General features: G+C 35.2%; 1 protein-coding gene across 1 annotated transcript in view; it reads right to left on the bottom strand.

The window, feature by feature from the left end:
• Positions 1-11,194: 11,194 nt before the first annotated feature.
• LOC140755685 (cytotoxic granule associated RNA binding protein TIA1) overlaps positions 11,195-24,208 on the bottom strand; it is a 49,389-nt gene continuing 36,375 nt past the window's right edge. Inside the window, exons 3-9 of the mRNA XM_073091001.1 lie at positions 23,403-23,478; positions 22,221-22,323; positions 18,006-18,186; positions 17,002-17,131; positions 13,782-13,957; positions 13,027-13,159; positions 11,195-12,363 (exon numbers count right to left, since the gene is read on the bottom strand). Coding sequence (XP_072947102.1) covers positions 12,319-12,363; positions 13,027-13,159; positions 13,782-13,957; positions 17,002-17,131; positions 18,006-18,186; positions 22,221-22,323; positions 23,403-23,478 — 844 coding nt within the window. The 3' untranslated portion in view covers positions 11,195-12,318. The remainder of the gene's footprint in view (positions 12,364-13,026; positions 13,160-13,781; positions 13,958-17,001; positions 17,132-18,005; positions 18,187-22,220; positions 22,324-23,402; positions 23,479-24,208) is intronic.

Below are 24,208 nucleotides of genomic sequence, written 5' to 3'. Positions count from 1 at the left end.
GTACGATTAAAAGTAGAAATTACTCTAAGTCACCAGTATAATTTATGTTTGTTAAACTGTGTTTCACATGAAATAATGACTATTATGTAAAGAAATGATCAAACCGGTTATAACGACACTAAAAGGAAAGTATAACTAGGACGCTATCTCCGATAGGCGTAAATTTAATAGGGTATTTAAAATAAATAAAAAATCTATCTATTTATTAACTACTAGCTTATACCCGCAGCTCTCAAATGGTACTCTTTATGGAGATAAATGTTCCCTATGTTTTCTGAACCTCTGACAACGTGTGTACAAAATTTCATGGTTCATGGTGTCGCGGTGGACTATGGCCTAATCCTTCTCGCTTTGGGAGGAGACCCGTGCCCAGCAGTGGGATAATTATGGGTTGATGAGAACAGCAGCTTTTCACCAAGTGGATAACAACGTTTGCTATTGCAATTTGATAGCAGCAAAAATGTAATAATAACACAAAACTACAATGTATTTCTTGTTTCTTTAAGGCTCCCAAGAACAGTTTTTCTCATAAAAAGAAGTAACTCGAAAAAAGAGAAAAAGAGAAAGAAACATTCAGACCGAGATTTGAACCCGGGTTTCCTGTTTTAAAGCGCCCGATTTCCCGACCGAGCTATTCTTACTTCGTAAATGGAGGATGGAGGAGATTTTTATTCAACGAAAACACGGTTAAATCGACATTTTCTGAAAATAAAATCTAGCTAGATCGATTTATCGCTCCCGAAACCTTTTATACAAAACTAGCTGACCCGGCAAACTTTGTACCGCCTCAAAATCTATTTATCAAATATATTTCATATAAAATATAGCCTGTGTTACTCGTGGATTACGTAGCTTTCGAATGGTGAAAGTATTTTTAAAATCGGTCCAGTAGTTTTTGAGCCTATTCATTACAATCAAACAAACAAACAAAGTTTTCCTCTTTATAATGTCAGTATAGATTTCAAGAAAATCGTTGAAGCCGTTTTCGAGATCGTTGATATATATACTCGTATATATACATACAAAAATTGCTCGTTTCAAGATATTAGATTAGATACACTGGATTAAATAGGAATTAAAAATCTTCACCATATCTGAATAGTAATCCTAACTAATATTATAAATGCGAATAAATAAACGCTTTCGACACTCACAGCCCCACACTAGGATAACCTGTGTCGTGGGTGCCATGGACACACACATAGACAAATACACAAACACCCAGACCCAGAAACAGAAATCTAAATTCATCATTTAGATATCTGTCTGGCCGGGCATCGAACCCGGGACCCTCTGCGCGTCAGACCAGTATGGTGACCACTCCGCCACACGGGTCATCATGTCAGTTTGTTTGTTTGTTCCACTTTCACGCCTTAACTAAATAACCGATTGTTAAGAAATTTTGTACACAAATTGTCAAGGGTTTAAGAAAGGACATTCGGTATGTTTTTTCCCGAAAAAAAGTACCGTTCCCAGGGGAACCAGATGGTAGGTGGCTACTGCCCATGGACATAAGTAATCAACCCCAGAGAGGATTAGATGTACCTACCTGAGGTCGGCCACAGATGCGCCGCTACCCCTGAGGACTAAGCTGGAACGCCTCGGAAAAGTATGTCTCCCTTACCACACCTTTCCAACCAGAACACAGCAGCGCTTAACACTGCTGTTATGAGGCAGAAATAGGTGTGGCGATGGTGCCGCTGGAGTCGAACCATAAAGGGTGCCTTCAACGGTGCGTATTGAGGTACGTCAAACCATAAAATTTCCTTTTTTAAAATTTGCAATAGTTAAGTATCAAATAAGTCAAATTTAAACAATACTTACTGCTTAAGAAGTACACATAAATAATAGATTGGAATAAAGTTAATGACAATAAATTATTTATCTTATTTTGACCTCTACTCAAGATTTATATTCGATCTATGTGCAATCGGTTGTTTACGTACATTATCGGTTTTGTTCGGCAATCACTCATGATGAGTTATTTTCCATTTGAGAGCGCGAAATTTGAATACAGATGTATATGTTACCGGAAATGTATGAAATCTAGGTATTATACACAAGTCCTAGGAAATGTATGTAATTCCAATATCGTATTAGGAAATGTATAAAAATAATGCTTTCTGTAATAAAACACGTTGTTATAATGAGAATAATATTTTTTATTACTTATGGCATCTTGGTTATTGCATTAAAGTAACTATGAATCATATTGTTAAGTCCGAATTAACGTGAATCGGACTCACCCGCTCCTTAGTTTTATATTTTATTTTAGGTTCCAACCTAACCTAACTAATCCTGTATGAAATTTTGTAAGACTGACCTATTTATATCTTAAATGTTTTACATTTCCGATTGCTATTTAGGAAATGTGTCTACTTAATATATTTTATTTCACACATTTCCGGGAAATTTTAGGAATTACATAATAACATACAATTCCTAGGAATTGTATACAATGACGGATTACATACATTTCCGTTGACATATATAAATTTCATGCCATTGCACAAAATTGTGTATTTTAAGATTCCACATCTTTATTATAATTTCTAAGTAGCCAACGAGCATGCAGATCACCGGATGGTAAGTGATCACTGCTCCCATGTACATCTGTAACAAACTCCGTACAGAATAGGGCTTCTACTTGCAGCCTATAGCCGATATGTCTGCCCTGTATTGTGACTATCAGACACATTTATATTAGTACATCTCTAGCATATGGTTATGGTCTATTTGACTGACATAATACTATATAGACAGACACAGATATTTTTATCACTTACATACATATGTATGTCTTATTCTTTGTCACTGCAGCACAAACGGCTTGACGAATTAATATATGAGGTGTCATTGGATTCGTCTAAATTGTGAGTAACAAACTTTTAAGCAGTCGGATTTTTTGTTTTTATAATAATAATATTTATTCTATGAGGACTTAGGGATGGAAGGGTGAAATAAAACACAATAATACTTTATTTGCCTTTATCGCATCATATTATCTTATATGCTATATTTCATATGTTATTATAATTATTAATTACCTATGTGTAGGTACGGAGTATGTATGTGAATACAACTATTTATTTTTTTCATTTCGATAACTTTTAAACAAGTTAAAACATTAAATAAATTTAACAGTTTCTTGAAATTCTTGGGGAAAATTGTTCTATTCGTCAACTGTTCTTTAAAGAACAATTTGAATTGTTGAATTTAGAACAACATTGAAATTTCCTTTTTCAAGTTTTCCGCTCGGTGTAAAATAATTTTCCCCAAAAATTTCGTCTACAACGGAAAAGATTTTCCAAAAACAATAAAGAGAAACTTCAACACACGAGTTTAACATAACAGACAAGCATAAAAGACTTATTTTTATATACTTAACTTACTATTTTCTTTAACACTACTTTCCTTCACTAAATTTATGCGAGCTCAAAAAAAAATAGAAATAAATAAAAAACACTAAACGGGGTACGAAAATAATTTATCCTACGTCCGGCTTTTTGCATATTTTTTGGAAAAAAATGCGTTACAATGCAAATGTACAAAATTGTAATTGCAATAAAGGATTTACAAATCACTTTTCCAATTTGTGTACATTTGCAAGTCGGAGTTTTTCCAATAAGTGCAATTTTACTCCGTTTGGAAAACGCCGGCACATAAGTATAAGTATAGCATATAATCTTATATATGTAGGTCACAAATCTATGATAATGTTAGTCGCGTAGGTAGTAGTTTTTTTTTAATAAAAATACAAAAGGGAAAAGTTAAAATCACTAACATCTCGTGGTCATATAGTAAGTTCGAAAGATCACAATATGATTTTGTTTCATTAAAAATAAAAAGCTCTGATCATCTACGAAATCAGTGTGCGTTAGTTACTGAAAGAAATGAGCAAAATCAAACGTTCTATTACTTAAATCTAAACAACACCCATGGACGGTAGAAAAAAGAGGGAGAAATAGTTAGAAAGAGAAATTAAAGGTGCATTTACGTTTCCAATTCACGATTACGACTAAAATCATAGATTAGAAGCATTTTACGATTGCTCCTATCAAAAAGTCTCTAGCGGTACACCAAATAAAAAGTCTACTACACACCTATTGCATTATTATTGCTGATTCGCACGGCGTTTCAAGTGAGAACTGACAGACACTCACACTGATGTACACATATCAAACACACACCAATGTACACACTCATACATACATACGTACAGGAAGAAATACATTCTCGGGCTTTTCTAAGGGTATTTTTGTGCAACGGAAATAAATCTCCAGTTCGCAAACTACTTGATGTTACTTAATTACAATGAGTTAGGTAAAAAATCATCACTGAAGGTACAAAAATACTTTAAAAAGCTTCAGACACAAATGCAATTTGACTCTTGTGTAATTACGATAAATTTCGTTAGATCGCAGTAGTGTTGATCAGATTGAGAGGGAGCTGAAGGCAACACGCCTGATTCTAATGCATTGATATCGAGTGACTCACCTACGTCATTGTAATTGTTAAGGTGCAATCTGCTGCAATTATACGTTAAATAAGACTCTTCCTTTAAGTTATTTGAAAGGGACTTTGTGGAAAACCAGTTTCAAAATTGAAAATCTACCGTAGACCGTGGAAATCCTTATTCATTTTCCACAACTAAATTGTTTATTAAATAAATAAATTAATCATACGAATTCTCTCATTCTATCTATCTTTTTCTTTGTATTCAAAAAACATATCTCTGTTACTATTAAGTTTTCTTCAACTAAATTTTCTTCAGCCCTTCATTTAAGAACAATATCATTTAAAACAAATATACCATTCAAAAATCTATACCTTATTGTTCATTGCACAATAACGTACACACACATACATGTCAGTTCTCACTCCAAACGTCGTGATAGTAATTTTAAAGATATTGCTAACTTCGAAACAAACCAGACTTCTTACACTTGACACGAAGAACCATTGATACATCACATCTAAACGGATGGAAATGACCATTCTTCATTTATAAATGACATGTTATTCATTTAAAAAGCAAGTTATGTAGCAAACAACTGTATTATTAACTTCCTACAATATATTGAAAGCAAATAATACATTGTTTTAAATTTCATTTTGATATTATCTTTAACATTTTTAACTGCATTTAGTCGATGAAATTGGGACAACTTTTATGCATGATAAATTGTACTCAAATTAATGCCCATGATACGTTTATATGTAATATGAATAATCATTTACTATTAATATTGGCTTTTACATGTCACAGATAATAAACATGTCCGTAGATTCGTTTACATAACAGGCAAACGTCTCCAACGTTTAATTTATATGAACTATCGCATACATTATTAATATGGGTTTTGCATGTCAAATAAATAAAAAACGATCACTCCCACGCCGCAACGAGTAGAACAAAAACACTACAAGACACAATGGATACAAAATATCCATCCATTACACATTTCAAAAAATATTTCATTTATTTTTTGTGTTTTAAAACAATGTTCTCTAAGCACGCGACTGGGTTACATCTACAACACATCAAAAGTCTAGCAATTTCTAAAACGAAAGAGAATCTACGAGATTTTGTGAACTTAATACATTGAGATTTTAATATTAATCACGAACTACAGTCTATACTTTTACAGCCTCGAATATAGAGAAATTTTGTCAAAATCCAAATAGTTGAAAAGAAAATTTCATTTCAAAACCAAAACCACCAAGTGTATGTCAGGGTAATTTCCACTACAAACAAAATTTGTCTGTTTTATTTAACGCCAAAAATATTATTATACAACAAATACAGCTTTACCAAGCTTAGTTATTTACAAAATCAGATATTTGAATAAATTAATCTATTTTCGAAAATATTTTGATACAAATCTTGCTGAAATATTCAAGGCTGTAAAATCTAATTTTAGAATCACTCTTAGAGGATTAATACACGATTAAGTCTGAATTGGTGTTATCCATTATATTTTCTGAAGACGGTAAGTATTTATAGAAAAGATGAAAGACACAAAGAGAACAAATAAAAAGTTTTTGGCACTTGCTGTGTTGAAAATGGTACTTCCAAATGTTATTTCAATATATTTACTTATATTTCATTATTAATAAAAACACTGAAAATGAGTTTATTATGTTTAGAATAAATAAATACATTATTTTAGTCACGATGACTTCATGTACCTCCTTTTTTTACTGAATATAAAAATGAATAATTCAACAATCAAATTACTACACTGCGTGTTATAGAATCTTTTTTGAAATAAAACACATTTTTAAACAGATTAAATTAATATTACATTTATGTCAACTATGCCAAGGCTGACCATAAAGGCTACTATCGCCTGTGTAACAGTTGCGCAGTCTACGATCTTGCTTAAACTACTGAACAGTTGCTTAAGCCACTGTCGCTCTGGCGTCCATTTTGTTGTTCGAGCGACTGACGGTACACATTTGATTTATTCGAAAATTCTCTCATCGATTGTCTACGCGTCTGTATAGATGTCTACAAAGTCGCCAAGCAATTGACAGTCGCGTGAACCACGTATTCGCAAAAGCTACCACTTATTCAAGATATATTAGCCAGTGAGTGGTCAGTCAAGGATCATGTCACAAGACTAGAATTGTGCACTGCTAATGAAATTAAAATTTGACGTTGAAGTACATTATGTTTATTATTACTTCTACTGATTATATATTGTAATAATAATGTTTTATTTATTTTTCGTTTTCGTTCGTATTTGTTGTAAGTGAATATGAAACCTTATTCGTGTAAAATTTGGAGATACCATTCCCACACAATGCGACGTAAACGAAACACAAGAGACGATACAATACGTGAGAGAAATATCATCAATAAGGCATTTTATATGATTACCGAAGATTCAGAAGGGTTTATAACCATCGCCAATTCTACATTATAAGATTTACAGTCGAGGATTATTCAAAATTTGGTGTTATTCATTGGGACTTAATTTTTATATATATACCATACCTTATACAATGGAATCAACTAAAACAAATGAACAAAGGACAAATGAAAACGAAAAAACACTCAAAAATTCAATAGCCTATCTAAAAGATACACGTAAGTTATATTATTATGTTTATTTCGACAATAAATTTGTATATATAATATTATTTTATTTTCTCGCAATTTTACCTAGCTAACCGAGGTGTTCCCTCGTATATACTTAGCCGTATGCAAACAGAATGCCGTACCTTATATACTTAGTCTAGCGTAATCTATATATATATTATAATTAGAAGGAAGTTCATAGCAACAAGAAAGGCAACGACTCGTCGATTTTGGGTCCACCAAAGAAGAGAAGACGGTCGGCAGTTCTTAAAATTACATATTTATACCTAATTCCTTATTTATACGGATATATGTATGCTTATCTTTACCTACATCAAGCAATAGGCGAAAATGAATTCTTTTCATATAATCATATAATCCTAGTCATTTATGGTGACTATATCTAAATTATTCTTCAATGAATTCTTTTCATATAATCATATAATCCTAGTCATTTATGGTGACTATATCTAAATTATTCTATCTAACCGTTTGTTATACATTTTGTGATATAGTTATTCAGATTTACTAAGAGGTCGAACCTCATTCTTTGTGTTTTGAGTACGAAAATCTAAACTACCCTTCTCAATGACTTAATAAAGTCTCACTACTGATTCATATCCCATTTTCATACTCAAAATACATAGATTCTCGTTTCCGATTGACAGGATCAAATAAATTGACTTATAGATTCGTATCTTAGCCGAAATCAACTAATATAGTATAGTTTTAATATATAAATATCTTAATATAAATACCTAGCGATATGTCTGACAAGTTTTACTACATGCATCAAATAATAACAGCTAAATAGAAAACAAACTACGAAAGAGAAATAATATTTTCAATATAATTTATAAAATACATCCTTTATAAAATATTGTATGAGCCGAATCGACGCAGAAACTTGCGTTGTTCGTCAAAAAGTTTCAAAAAAGACATCCAGTAGTACATACTACTTTAGAACACTACACACCAGGTGAGGTGTTAGCACGAAAATTTAAGAAAACGAAATTTACACGGAAAGGAAATAAGCAACTGAATTTTACACGATTTTACTCAGGAAAGAAATTTCGAATCACTCTCCCGCTCCATTTTATACTAACTACAGTAAAGGGTTAAATGCTCTTACATGCTACACAATAAATATTTTTTCTTTCCTTACACCGTAAATAAATCTAATATTTCGCTACAATTCTGTAATTTTCTCAAAGTTCTTTTAATGATCTTCAAGTATCCATTAATAGTTAGACACAACCATTTTTTTAACAGTAGATAGATATAATAATCATGATTTGTCTATAAATTATGATTCTGAATTTGGCAATGTCACGGAATTCAGAGAAAGAAACATTGGGTGCGTTTATAGAGCGACGGGTTTCCTGTAACAGTCGATTTATTCGCAATAAATAGCGCGCTGAATGAACAACCGCTGTGTGATTGGAAACCGGTTCCTATATAGACGTGCCCGTGGAAAGAAAACGACTAGAAATTCTTTGTATAGCATTCGTCTAATCGTATATTTTAAAAACTATGTTTATATTCGATCCTACCTTCCTCGCATATAAAATGTCTTATAAAACGTCTCACTCGTGATGGGACCTCTCCTATTTCAACTAGATTTTTCCTACTAAACATTTTTCCAAAAATCTACATTTTTTGTCCACTAAATCTTACACTAAACTTGTGCTATCAGATGTTTGGTACTATATTCATGCGGCGTATGTACCTTCCATACAAATATAATAAGTATAAAAGCACTATCGTCACCACTTCCACAGCGATATCAGTTTTGACAAGGAAATTGTTTTTCATTGTAATTCTGGACAATATTAGGTAACTTCCAACGTATCTCATATATCCTCCAACTCCGAATCCAATATAGCTACAATACTGCTCAATGGATAATTACTTTTGCAGGCATCGTACCGTTGTCACATAGGATCTAGCCTTGAGGCTGTTATACTTGACTGTACTTCTGATACCACAGTCTACAGGTCCTCAGATCGGAATACAACACCTTCACCCCAAAATTGATGTGGTGATCTTAATTGATTTGTAGAATTTTATACCGTATCATTGCTTCATTTATAGAAAGAACGCCATATTTCTTGTCAAAAAGATCACTAGCAATATTCTTAACTCTGCAACGGATAAAATCGTTGATTGAATAGACTGTCATCTCGTAGAATATATTCGTAGTTTCTTGTGAAGATTCTTTAGCACTTGTTATCAATGACGTAGTAAAGTTAGAATTATGCTCCCATGATTTTGAAAATCATTAACTTTATTACGCCGACAAGTAAGACTTTTTAGCCATTATATTAACATATGACATTATATGACATAATTCTTCTACGATGAACCTTTTGTGGTGTAAACTTCATCCGTAATTGTCCAATGGATTTTCAGTTAGCTATTGTTAGTTTCACTTAAGTACTGTAGAATCTCTACACAAAGGTTTAACTATGTTATATAACAGTAACACCGGTTTACATACTTGCATTTTTGGGTTTACCTTGTTGCTTCTGTTTTTCCTTGTCACTAGTAAACAGTACATTTATGATCTAGTTAAAACCAGTTATATCTTCGTGCAAGTTCTTCCTTCATCTATTTCTTCTTGTCACGTAAACATTTTATTTATAATCCGGTTGAAACCAGTTATCTTTGTGCAGAAGCAAATTCTTCCTTCATCTATTTCTCTTTGTCACATAAACGATTAATTTACAATCCGGTTAAAACCAGTTATATCTTCGTGCAGAAGCAAGTTCTTATTTCATCTGTTTTTCCTTGTCACGTAACATTTATGATCCGGCTAAAACCAGTTACTTTCATCATCTTAGTGCAGAAGCAAGTTCTTACTTCATCTGTTTCTCCTTGTCACATAAACATTTATGATCCGGTGAAATCCAGTTACTTTCACACTCATTATATTTTTCACACAAATTTATTTCCCCTTTGTGCATTTCCTTTCTCGTTTTCCCGCAACCGTTGGCCCGCGTGACACTGATATATCTTAACCTATCTTAACCTAACTTACGTTGAATAACTATATATTTTCTAAAAAGTACTTTTTCCATATTTTACGCATGTCAATGCAGTCATAAGCAGAAGACTGAAATAATATTTATATTTCGTTACTATGACTCACATTTTTTCATATTTTTCGTCGAATATCAATATTGCCGCTTGGGCGTTTTTTTTATTTTTTCGGCTCAAAGCCACTCAACCGCTGAATCATACCTGCCGCTTTAGAATAGAAAATATGGAAATAATAGATAGATAGATAGAATAAAAAAATATGGAAATTTCAATAGATAACATATTTTTAGTTGAAAAAGTATAAGAACAAAGGTATTACAAAATAAAAATGTAATGGCTATTCTTAAAATTAAATTAAACTTTAAAATATAATTTTTAATAAAATAAAAAATGTATAAAACAAATATAAAAAAATAAATTAAAAACATAACGTCTTTGTTATCCTTAACAGTAAAAATATCCAGAAAATATGGCACTTTTCATCACGAAGTGACTAGAATACGTAAAATACATATAAAAACACCAAAAAATTCTAAACAATAGTCGTAAAAATAAAATACAGTTATCAAAATGTTTAAAATTACAATGATGTAAGTGTTAAAAAATTACTACACTGACTTATGTTCAAAAAAACTTTGAAAAGTGCCAAACTATCCAATGCAATGACTCTCGTGTGATCAGAGTCAGTTGAAGGCAACACGACAAATTCTAATCTGGAGGCACGGCAGTGACTACGCCAAGTCGAGCCAAAAAAAAAAAAAACAAAAACAAAAGCGGCACGGCCGTACCATTCTTTTCTCGAAGCAATTCGTGCCATTTTTGACCCCCTGTTGCATTTTTCTCGAATAGTATTTGCACTAACATCATTGTAATTCTAAAAATGTAATGTAACACAATGCAAATCTACTGTACTATACATAAAATACATAAAGCAACTACGGATACTACTAAAGACGATAAATACACAACAAAATAAAAATACATTCTAACATATAGCACTTAGTGTAACATTATTCATAAAATCATTCATAAGATAATGAAAAATACATTGTTGGTCTTCTCAATATAAAATTAAGTGTAATTTCTACGAAATTTAGAAATATAATAAATTTGAAATGTAATCAATTCAAAAATGTATTTGGGGGAATAAAATTGGTACTAGGCTTGCTTTGTTGCTCATTTGTTAGACAAATCATGTTCCCAAAAAGGATATAGAATGGGTTGTAACGAATAAGCAGTAATGTTACTAGCAGACGAGCTACTAGCATCCGCGATTTGCGTTTTGGCGATTGCATAAATGCTGCATCACGTTTTGGCGAATAGCTGTATTTGGTCTTAGTATCAAACAGGTTTTAGTAATTGCAGGAATGCTGTAGCATCGAGTATTCAGCTACATTGAGCGGTCTAAAAGTAGATGCGACCGGCGCTCAAACGTTTTCTTTTCAAAAAATGCTTTTGAATGTACCGAAATCGCTGATCGCCGAGCGTAAAAGTAGTTAGACTGCATCGTTTATAGATATTAGCAATTAGTCCCAGATATAAGACATATTTGGAGCGTTATAAAGGTGTGGATACGTAGTTAATTATCGGAGATATCTTTACCATACGGTGTATATATGACAATTTACTTGGTGGGGCGGTAACGATATCAGTCTGACACCTACAGGTTACGGTTCGATTCCCGACCACCTAGATGTCTAAATGATGAATTTAGTTTTCAGTTCTAGTAAAAGTAGAAAGTATTGTCATACTATCAAAATATTTTGAGACTACGATAAAACAGTGAAACATTTTTGAGTAAAATTACATTTCAATTTAAAATATTTTCAAGTAAAATAAAATTAAACACGTCCATAATTTAAATAATGTACACAAAGTACAAAAGAACCAAAATACAACATAACATCAAAAAGAACATTTGTTTCCATAACTTCATATTAACGAAACAATACAATGCAACACGACAGAATACAATTAACATTTTTGTATTGTTTTAAAAACAATCAAAGTTACAACATAATACATATAAAATACAACTGAAAACGAACAGTAAGCAACATTAAAATACAAGAGACGAGAGCACAATACAAAATAACAATACAAGTGAACACAGAACTTAGATGTATCTAAGCGTAGTGTTCGCAATTTCTTTGAAGACAGCAGCAGGGCTCAGGCGGTGGTCGTTGACCTCACACGAGGAGGCTGGGGGCCAGCCACTCATCCTCACCGATTTGCTGCAAACAAACATGTAAATTTACTATAGTAAGCCAATACACATGATGCGTTGCGGCAACGGAGCGGTAACGGAACGTCGTCAATCAGGCGTTTTATATCAAGGTACCCAGAGGGTAATAAGGGAACCCTATTACTAAGAGTCTGTTGTCTGTCCATCGGTCACGGAACTCTATCTTTTGAACCGTATTTTTATAATATAAGAGTAGCAGATGAGCAGTCCACCTTATGGTAAGTGGCTACTGCCGCCCATGGACATCTGTAATCAACTCCAGATAGGATTAGATTTTTACCTGAAGTTGCCCACAAATGCGTCGCTGCCAATGAGGACTAAGCTAGAATGCCTTTAATTATGTCTCCCTTACCACACCGGTCAAACCAGAACACAGCAGCGCTTAACACTGATGTTATAACAGAAATAGGTGTGGCGGTCGTTCCGCCGGAGTGGAACCACAGAGGTTTCTACCACCTTCAAAAGTACTGGTTTCATTCAATATATTTTTAGTAGATTACATTGTGAACCCATCACTGTCCAGCTGGGAAATTCATGTCTTTGATGATTTCTAGAAATATCTTAGTCGTTGTCAACACATCACTGTCACATGCTGGGAACATCATCCTATTGATAATGACTTCTATAAGTTGCTTCTTAGTACAATACTCACAGGTTGAACCTGGAAGTGCTGGAGCGGGTAGTGCAAGACCTGGGGCGGCTGGGACATCGCGGCTACCCCGCCCACGGAGCCCACGCCGCCCACGCCCCCGCCGAGAGCCCAAGGGAGCTGCACTCCGCCCATGCTGCAAGCAATTTGCCATTCATTTTTTTATAATATAGGTGTAGCAGACGAGCATGCAGTCCACATGATGGTAAGTGGCTACTGCCGCCCATGGACATCTGTAATCAACCCCAGATAGGAGTACATATTCCTATCTGAGGTCGGCCATTGATACGCCGCTACCCCTGACGACTAAGCTGGAACGCATCAGAAAAGTCTGTCTCCCTTGCCACACCCTTCAAAACGGAACACAGCAGCGCCTCAGACTGCTGTTATTAGGTAGAAATAGGTGTGGTGGTGGTGCCGCCGGAGTCGAACCACAATGGGTTCTACCACCTCCAAACCTTGGAACGCCTCGTATTAATGTATCTCCTTTCAGACTAGAAAATATAAGCGTAGCACTGTTATTATAAGACAGAAATGGGTGTAGTGATGATGCCTTCCGAATTTAGTTACGAAGGGGTCTATATACGAAGGGACCTTCAAAAATAAATCTCTTTTCAACCATAGTCTTTCCATTATAGCAGAACACAGCAGCGCTTAATACTGCTGTTATAACAGAAATAGGTGTGGCGGTGGTGCCTCCATGGAACTAAGAGTTCCACCTCCATGCACCAATGATATTACCGATCACTCATACTTACCCCATATACTGTTGCTGGTAGCCAGCAAACTGTCCCGCGTAGGAGTACCCCTGCACCCCCTGGACCCCCTGGAGGAAGCCGCCCAGCTGCTGGGGGTACGTGTTGTACCAGTAGGACGCGGGGGGTACTCCCCCGGAGTATGCAGCGCCGAAGGGGCTATAGGCAGTGCCGCTCAGCTGGGGGTAGAAATTTAAGGACTATATTTATTTATTTATTCTTTATTGATCAAATTAAAAAAATGTAGTGCACAAGGCGGACTTAATGCTAAATAGTATATAGAAGTAGCAAAGGAGTATGCAGTCCACCTGATGGTAAGGGTCTAGTCCCGCTCATGGACATCTGTAATCATCCCAGATAGGATAAGGTTTTCCTACCTGAGATCGGTCACAGATGCGCCGTTACCCCTGAGGACGAAGTTGGAACGCCTTAGATAAGTATGTCTCCCTTACCACATTTCAAACCAGAACACAGCACCGCTTAACATTGCTGTTACATCATCAACCCATTATTGTCCCACTGCTGGGCACGGGTCTCCTCTCAGAGTATTGCTGTTATTAGGTAGAAATGTATAGGAGGAGCGGTGGTGCCGCCGGAGTTGAATCACAAAGGGTTCTCCCACCTTCGAAACTACACCTAAAAATAATATTATAAGAATATCTTATGTCTTATTTCTTAGAACGCAATTACATAGCTGGGTTTTCATTTTGAAACGTATAAATTTGTAAATTAATCTTGACTGTCCGCACATGAATAAAATTATTAAAGTCAACATTATTTCGTATTGTTTCACGTAACATCAATTCGGATATTCAGCGGAGTTATAAATCGTCATTACCACGTAATCCTTGTGACGAGGGTTCTTGGAGCTTAATGTCAATATTCATTTGACATGGATTATAGAATGGAATTTAAATAATTCGTAATCTTTGAAAAATATTTTTGACAGCGCTTGCAAACTTACACAATACAAGACAAACGCTCCATCCACATGTATGAATTTGTGACGGTTTGTCAAGTGTGCAGCAATCTCAGAAAATATAATGAAAAATGAGTGAGTGTTGGGCTGGGGTGTGTTAAGTTTCCAAGAGCTTGTATCATTTAATTCAAGCTAAACGTTTGTAGAGTTTAGGAATTTACAACGGAATACATGAATACTTGTCATCAACCCATCACTGTCCCACTGCTGGGCACGGGTCTCCTCTCAGAATGAGGATTAGGCCATAGTCCACCGCGCTGGACAAGTGCGTTTTTGTAGACGTCACATACCTTGTAGATTTTTTTGTTTAATTGTTTAACCTAACGATTAAGCAGACGTGCTACCTGATGGAAAGTAGTTAACGCCGCCTATGGACATTGCAACACCAGAGGAGTCGTCAATGCATCGCCGGCTTTGTATGAGAGCTCTTTTGGCACCTTTTTGAAGAACCCCACGTCATAGCGCTCCGGCACCTCAGGAGGAACCTCATTCCACATCTTACACGTTCGTGGCAAGAACGCAAATTGTGCAAATTTTTTAAAGATCTCTCAGCTATGCAGGTTTCACTATGTTTTCCTTCACCGTTAAAGCAAGTGATAATTAATCTAATGCGCAGCTAACTTCACTGCCTTCCTTAAATAATTAATGATCATTAAAAATCCATTAATTCCTTAACAACAATCGTTGATAAAATAATTTACATTATAAAGAAAGTCTTTCATCAAAGTAATGTTAAGAACATTTTAATATTAATCACTTTGAAATATTCATTAAGAATAAAATTTATTTATGTTTTCTTTAAATAAAATGTTTTTAGCGGTGTATTTCGTGCAGATAGAATTTGTCAGATGGTAAAGTAATATTAAAAATAATTTGTGCGCCATTTTGCGTCATCCGCCATTTTGAATTCAGAATATTTCCTTATTAGGGTTCTGTGCCCAAATGGGTAAAAACGGAACCCTACTAAGCCTCCGCTGTCTGTCCGTCTGTCTAAGGGCTCTATTTCTTGAACCATAATAGTTAGACACTTGTTTTTTACAGAGTTCTTCGACGGTTTTCGGTTTATCTATTAAATTGTAATAAGTAGACAGTTCAAATTTTCACAATGATTTTACTAAGGCTGCTATGATAACAAATATGAAAAATAAAACAAGAAATTCTAGTTAACAGTAATCAAATTGTTTAGGAATTCTTATTTTAATTTTATTATATATTTTATTTAATTTAGACAATTTATCCTTACTAATATTATAAATCCGAAAGTAATTCTGTCTGTCTGGTTGTCTCTTCTTCACGCCCAAAACACTGAACCGATTTTAATGAAATTTTGTACAAAGATAGTCTGAGACCCGAGAAAGGACATAGGATAGTTTTTATCCCGAAAATCCCACGGGAACCAGGGATGGCGATCTAAGATCGATTAATCGGAGAATCGATGTTTTGGACCCAAAACATCGATTATTTTAATCGATATTAGTAAGGATTGAATCGTAAACTATACATTTGATCAAGTGATGATCTTTAGCAAAGTTGAAGGTACGAATTTTCAGATATATGTATGTTAGTATGTTATATTATTTTCTTTTAAACGCGGGCGAAGCCGCGGGCAAAAACTAGTTACTTATAATTTAATTCTTTTTATAACTATTCTTACTTTTCTATAATACTAGCTGACCCGGCAAACGTTGTTGCCATATAAATAAAAAAATGTTAAGAGTGAACAACCCTTATCACTTAGGAGTATGAAAAATAGATAGTAGCCGATTCTCAGACCTACTGAATATGCATATAAAATTAGGTGAAAATCGGTAAAGCGGTTTCGGAGGAGTACGGTTACTAACATTGTGACACGAGAATTTTATAAGATGACGTACTTTTGTGTAGGATCAATTGTAGTTATATCTAATAAAAATTTGCACGCCTTACAGGCAAATAATAAGGGGATGTTGTAAATCTATTAATGTTAAAATTGTATCATATTTTAGCAAATAAATAATATTCTATTCTACTTATTCTAGAGTAAAAATTGGTGGAGCGGAACTCTCCTTGTGTGTATTCGACTCGCACTTCAGGCGCGGTCCCAGGGGGGGCGAGGGGGGGGGTCACAGGGTTCATGACCCCTCCCCCCTAATCCGTGGAGTCCAACTCGCACTTTGTCAGTTTATTCCGGATATTCCGGATTTTATGATAAATACTACACTTCTACTAAATTTCACTTAGCCATTTTTTAAATCTAACTATCACCTGTCCTTGTGCCTGGGCGTTGTTAGGGTCCCCAGACTCCTTCCCCCAAGAGCATTTGACGGGTTGCCCGTTCACATCAGTGTTGTGGACCGCCACGATAGCGTGGGTGGCGCTTTCTTTGGTCGAAAATCTGGAAAAGAATTAAAATTCACAATTTAGAACATTAGAGTTTCGTTATTAATATTGAATCTGTCCGAATTGTACATAGCAAAGATCGGAATTTCTAATAGGAAATAATAAAATTGTCAAGTATTTCTCTCTGGTAGGCATTTAGAAAGATAGAGATCGAGGGCCTGTTATTTATACTCAATCTATCTGAATATTACTTACCAAGGATCGTAATTTGACAATTTCTATTATTTAGAAATAAAATTTGCAAATACCGATCTTTGGTTGGCAAGAATGGATCGATTATTAAGTAACGGTGTAAAATTACGTTTAAATAGTAACATAGTACACATATTCTAGTGCTTTGAAATTCAACTTTCCAATTTGCAGGTCCGAGATTCAAATCTCAGGTGCAGTCATGAGCGAATTAGAAACAAATTACTATAATATGGTTTAGTTATGAAAGAAACCATCGTGAGGTCTCCTCATACATCCCTGAGATTTATTTAAAAAAAATTGAAGGTATGTCGTCTTCGACCCATTACTGTCCCACTGCTGGGCATGGGTCTCCTCAGAATGAGAAGGATTGGCCATTGTCCACCGCGCTGGACAAGTGTGTATTGGTAGGCTTCATACACATTTCGAATTTTTTTAAACCTCTTTCAGGTATGCATGTTTCTGCGCGATGCTTTGAAGGTTTGTGAAGTCTATCAACTTGCACATAACCAGTAGTTAAATATGGTTTATTTCTTCTCATTTTGAGAGGAAACCCGTGCCCAGCAGTGGGACAGTAATATTTTAATGACGATGCCTATGTCCTAAGCCCTTATCGTAAATTGTTGAATTTGAAGATGATATATGAACTTCAAGGTTCTTAAAGATTGTCTCAATTTTACCTGATAAACGCATAGCCCTTGTCCTTAAAGACTCTGATCTCCTGGATGGTCCCGAAGGGCTGGAAGGTCTTCTGCATCAGCTCCTCAGTGAGGCCTGTGGTCAGGCCCCCGCAGTACACCGTGCAGTTGGTCGGAGAGCTTTGGTTGTAGACCTCGTCGAAGGTCAGCGGTTTTGTGTTCACTGTGGAAGAAAAGGCTCATGAAGAAAGATATGGACCCTTTTTAGTTACACTAATATAAGAGTAGCAGACGCAGTCCACTTGATGGTAAGCTACTGCCCATGGACATCTGTAATCAACCCCAGATAAGATTAATTTCCTACTTAAGGTCGGCCATAGATGCGCGATACCCCTGAGGACTAAGCTGGAATTCCTTAGAAAAGTATGTCTCTTACCACACCCTTTAAACCAGAACATAGCAGCGTTTCACATTGCTGTCTTTAGGCAGAAATACGATGGTAGGATCCTCTGTGGTTCGACTCTGGTGGCACCACCACCACACCTATTTCTGTTATAACAGCAAAGTAGCGCTGGTGTGTTCTGGTTTCAAGTGTGGTAAGAGACATAATTTTCCGAGGCGTTCCAGCTTAGTCCTCAGGTGTAGCGGCGCATCTATGGCCGACCTTAGGTAGGAACATCTAATCCTATCTGGGGTTGATTACAGATGTCCATGGGCGGCAGTAGCTTACCATCAGGTGCACTGCATGCTCATCTGCTTCTCCTATATTATAAAAGGAAATATCTGTACATATAAATGTGGTCTTATAGATAGCAATTTATGATGTGTAGGATTCGTAGACGAACCCGTACTAAAGTAAAATGCTCACTGCTCAGGTATCCCCCAGGGGCGAGTGGGAAATACTTTGCGTAATAGATATTCATAGGAATCGCATTTCAAAATTTAAAGTAGTTTTGGTAAAAGTCTTCCAACATGCGAGGTGATGTTTTTTTAATAATATTAAGTAGCAGACGAGCATGCTCCACCTGATGGTAAGCTACTGCCGTATGGACATCTGTAATCAACCCTAGGTAAGTTTAGATTCTTACCTAAGGTCGGCCTCAGATGCACCGCTACCCCTGAAATCTAATCCGGAAAACTATGTCTCCCTTACCACACATCAAACCAGAACACAGCAGCGCTACACTGCTGTTATAACAATAATGTATTTGGCGGTGGTGCCGCCGGAGTCGAACCATAAAAGGTCCTACCTTCTACATACTAAAAACTATTTAAGTAATATCTCGTATAAGTAATAATATAAGTATAAAGTGATAACTAAGTCCGGGTTTGATCCCGACCAGGCGCAAAAGTGAAAGTATAAAATTAATTCAAAGTAAATTTAGTCTTTTATTTTTATTTTATATTCCTCATAATTTATTTTTTGTCTGTTTCGTTTATTACCAAAGTACAAAAGTAAATAATTTCTTTACAATCATTCAGAAGAAAAATAAAAGTAAGAAAAATACAAAATTAACTCATTCCTTGCCTCACTGATAGTATTATATTCGATACATAACCACCACTGAGCTAAGTGATGCAAAAACACCGGAACCTACGAAATACATCGGAAGGCATTAGTATACCGGAAATTACTGCGAGTGGATTTATATGGAGATGTTATTACCGCTCGCGATGTGGTATCAGCACTTTAGCTTACTCACGCTGATTTTAGTTCTGTTTGAGAATATTATTAACTACATATCAATTTATTTGTGAATAAGGTTATTGTTATACTTCCATTTCTTTATTTTCTCGATGACAGATCGACGCCCATGTAATTTTGTTGTTTTCGTTAAAATCTCACACAGATACTGTACTTCATGGACAGGTAGTGATGTGCTACACATAATGATTACTATAGGAGCTATAACGATAAACGTAACACGATAATAGACCCGTTTCTCTTTTTACGTAAGAATGTAACAAACTAAACTACTGCCGGATACTTCCTCCCTGAGGTCGGCCACAGATGCGCCGCTACCCCTGAGGACTAAGCTGGAACGCCTCGGAATAGTCTGTCTCCCTTACCACACCCTTCAAACCGGAACACAGCAGCGCCTAACTGTTATTAGATAGAAACAGGTGTGGCTGAGGTGCCGTGGGAGTCGAACCACAAAGGGTTCTACCATCTTCGAATTTATTCGAATTTTAGTGAATGTTAGTGATTGATGATTGAGTGTAAAATTGAGTGTTTTTTGTAAAATTAAAGTACCAAAAATGTGCACACAATGTGATGGTAAGGCTGACGTGTGGACATATTATAATAATGGGTCTACTTCAAAAAGGGGGGTCCAAAATGGCTATGAAAAGAGGGGGGAGGGGTTCGCTTTCGCTTCGTCGTCAAATTTGTTTGAGCAACCGACGAGTGGCACATGTTATAATCAAATGTCTAATCCACTACTTAATCGCTAGCCTGTTTTTAATATTCAATCTATCCAAGTTTTGCCCACCAAAATTTTAATACGCAGATAATGTCAAATGTCGATCTTTGGTAAAGAAAACGATGGATAGTTTGATTATTAATAATGCGCGTATTCCAGTTGTTTGCGACCGTATCTAAGGAGCCGTAATACTAATTGAAATATACGTTTTATCTATTTTTATACATCTTATAATAAATTCCTTTTATACTCGTGATCTTTGTAAATAAGTAACATCCACATCTTCTTTCTAATATAAATTTAATTCAGGAGAAATAAGCAAGAAAATGATTTATGTAGTCAATTTAGTTAAGTAATATTATATTTTTAAATTCTTTTACGTAGCTCTTAAATTTTTACTTTATTAAAAATTCTAGATTGTCTTACATTTTTTATAATATAAGAGTAGCAGACGAGCATGCAGTCCACCTGATGGTAAGTGGCTACTGCCGCCCATGGACATCTGTAATCAACCCCCTGATAGGATTAGATATTCCTACCTGAGGTCGACCCCAGATGCGCCGCTACCCCTGAGGACTAAGTTAGAACGCCTCCAAAAAGTCTGTCTCCCTTACCATACCCTTCAAACCAGAACACAGCAGCGCCTAACAGTGCTGTTATTAGGTAGAAATAGGTGTGGCGGTGGTGCCGCCGGAGTCGAACCACAAAGGGTTCTACCATCTTCAAAATGTTTTATTTTTAATGTTTATACTAAAGTCATCGATATTTTTGGAGGAAAAAGTAGGTTGGTTATCTTTAATATATAGTAACTTTTTTACACATTCAAGTAGGAACTGAGCAATCAGTTCATCTAATTCATATAAGTGGTGTTCTTCCTGAAGCCAAGAATGACACCAAAATGGCCTAAAGATGGTAAGGTGTTAAATAGCAATACTGTTTACGCAGTAGTAATACCATCTCACAATTACAATCAGGTGGTAAAAACTACTTATTTTTTACCTAAGGGTGGTAATATCAATTCGTGCTAATTCCTACAGTCGGTGGTAATAACAACTCATAAACATTCCAACCAACGGTGGTAATACAACTCTCGTTAATTCTTGTAGGTGGTAATATCAACTTACACTTATTCCAACCGCAGGGTGGTAATAACAACTTATGCTATTTCTAACTGAAAACTGGTAATATCAGCTCCTGATCATTCTAACAGAAGACGGTAATAGTAATTCACGCTAATTCTCCAAGGTGGTAACATCTACTCACGCTCATTCTTCGGCGCTGGTGGTTTCCGTGTGGCCCAGTTGGTGCGGATCGACCTATTGCAGATTCCGCCTTTCGCATGTGGTAATGGTAATGGTAATAGCTACTCATGCTCTTGCCAACCAACAGTGATAATATCAACTTAGAAACATTTCAACCGAAGGTGGTAATATCAACTCACGCTCTTTCCAACCAATTGCGATACTAACAAATCACAAACATTTCAACCGTCGGTGGTAACAACAACTCGCGTTAATTCGTGTAGGTAACATCTAGTCACGCCCTTCCTTACCAACGGTGGTACTAACAACTCATAAACATTAGAACTGCTGGTTGTAATATCAACTTCCAAACGATGGCGGTAATAACAACTCACGTTCATTCCAACCTACAGTGGCAATATCAACTGTCATTAATTTTTGATGGTGGTAATATCAACTCTCGCTAATTCCCGAATGTGGTAACACCTACTCACGTTCTTCTTAACCTACTGTGGTAATATCAACTCTCGTTAATTTTTGATGGTGGTAATAACAACTCTCGTTAATTTCGGAAGGTGGTAAAATCTACTCACGCTCATTCTTCGGCGCTGGTGGTTTCCGTGTGGCCCAGTTGGTGCGGATCGACCTGGAGCCCAGCCACTGGCCGTTCATCGCTGCTATCGCAGATTCCGCCTCCTGTTATCACAAATTTTGAGAATTTTTAATTACAAAGTAAGAAGCACAGAGTGTCACCAAATTTCGGGAAATTTAAGCTAAATAGAAAGTATATATTACAAGAACATCATTAAAAAACATGTACTCTAATAAAAAACTCTAATAAAATATTTGGCAAAAGGAAAAACACATTTTCAAAATGTATAAATATTTGGCAAAAGGAGACATGAAAAACAGATTTGAAAATCATTAATGAAAATAGTCCTAATAAGTCCTTTGCGTTAAATTTACATAAAGATTTTTTGATATGTAAATAATATTTTTGCTTCTATTCCTGCGTGAAATGAAATGAAATAAGTAAAATGAGTTCGGAATCAAAGTAGATGAAATGTTTCATAACTTTGATGTCTACAATTTTTTACCTAAAAGTAGTAACAAATTTTTTGTACTAATTATTTATTATAGAATTACACATAAATACATAGATAAGTCATAGATTAGTAAAGATCACTCACTCCTAACAAGAAAATGTACCCAGTTTTGAGAATTGAAATAGTTGCGTAAAAAAGTTTTGCCACGTCTCCGTGCTAAAATGTCTCTAAAATATTTGAAACAATTATTTATTTATTATGTAAATTACGCAGTATTAGTTATATATTCGTAAATTTTCTCTAAAAATGTTTTTATTTGTCAAGAATTCAAAAAAAGAACTTACTAATAAGCCGTTTGTGGCTTCATTCAATTTTAAGGCGGCGAAGTATCTTTACTTATCTATGTCACCGCCTTGAAATTGAATGAAGCCACAATCGGCTAATTAATAAGTTCTTATTTTGAATTCTTGACAAATAAAAACATTTTTAGAGAAAATTTACGAATAAATAACTAATACTGCGTAATTTACATAATAAATAAATAATTCTTACAAATATTTCAGGGACATTTTAGCACGGAGACGTGGCGAAACTTTTTTACGCAACTATTTCAATTCTCAAAACTGGGTACATTTTCTTGTTAGGAGTGAGTAATCTTTACTAATCTATGCATAAATATCCACTTATATAAAGATACTACACTACAACACTTACGGATACAATACTTACAGATTTTTTCAAAAATGATACGAAGCCATATCCCTTGGATTTCAGGGTCTGAGGGTCTCTCACTACACGGCAGTCCCTGTAACAAAAAATAAATTTTCCTTATTTTTCACTCAATTAGAAAAGTCAGGCACTTTCATATCGAAAACAAAATAAATAAAAAAATCTTCAAAATAAATGGCCATACAAAAACCCCCAATTATTTAACATTTTTTCGATTTATTAGATTTATTTTCATAATGTATTCATTTCTATTGCTGCTATTATAATAAATACTGAAAATAAATAAATTAATCGAACATTTGGTGGTACTGAACCCTCCATGAGCGAGTTCGACTAGCACTTACCCAATTATTTGTTCATTTTTGTCTAAATATAAGACTATAATGACAGCAAAAATTTTCGTGCATTCCGTACCTCACTTAAGACCCTATACCCATCTCACTCGCTCTTACGTTAAAAGCTCTCCGTCTCTTTCCAGCGGAGTAGGGTAAATTTTTAATGAGGTACATAAAAGTTTATGAGCTCGGGAAAGAAAATGGTTGATAAGAGTTCGGTCGGTTACCAAGTTTCTTCATAATTTCGCTTTAAAAGACGGTCCAGAGTACTCCAGAGTAGATAAGGTGACAAGTTTAATTATAGTTTAGTTTCAGTTCTACCGTTTAACCTTAGTATAATAATTGAAGGTAGTATAGTATAGAAGGTAGTAGAACCCTTTGTGGTTCGACTCCGGTGGCACCACCGCCACACCTATTTCTGTTATAACAGCAGTGTAGCGCTGCTGTGTTCTGGTTTGAAGTGTGGTAAGA

This window comes from Epargyreus clarus, unplaced genomic scaffold (assembly GCF_041222505.1).
Source record: "Epargyreus clarus isolate Ecla_fem2 unplaced genomic scaffold, WU_Ecla_fem_2.2 ptg000033l, whole genome shotgun sequence".
Lineage (NCBI taxonomy): Eukaryota > Metazoa > Arthropoda > Insecta > Lepidoptera > Hesperiidae > Epargyreus > Epargyreus clarus.
The sequence above is the reverse complement of the archived record's forward strand: the minus strand, read 5'-3'. Positions and strand labels throughout refer to the sequence as shown.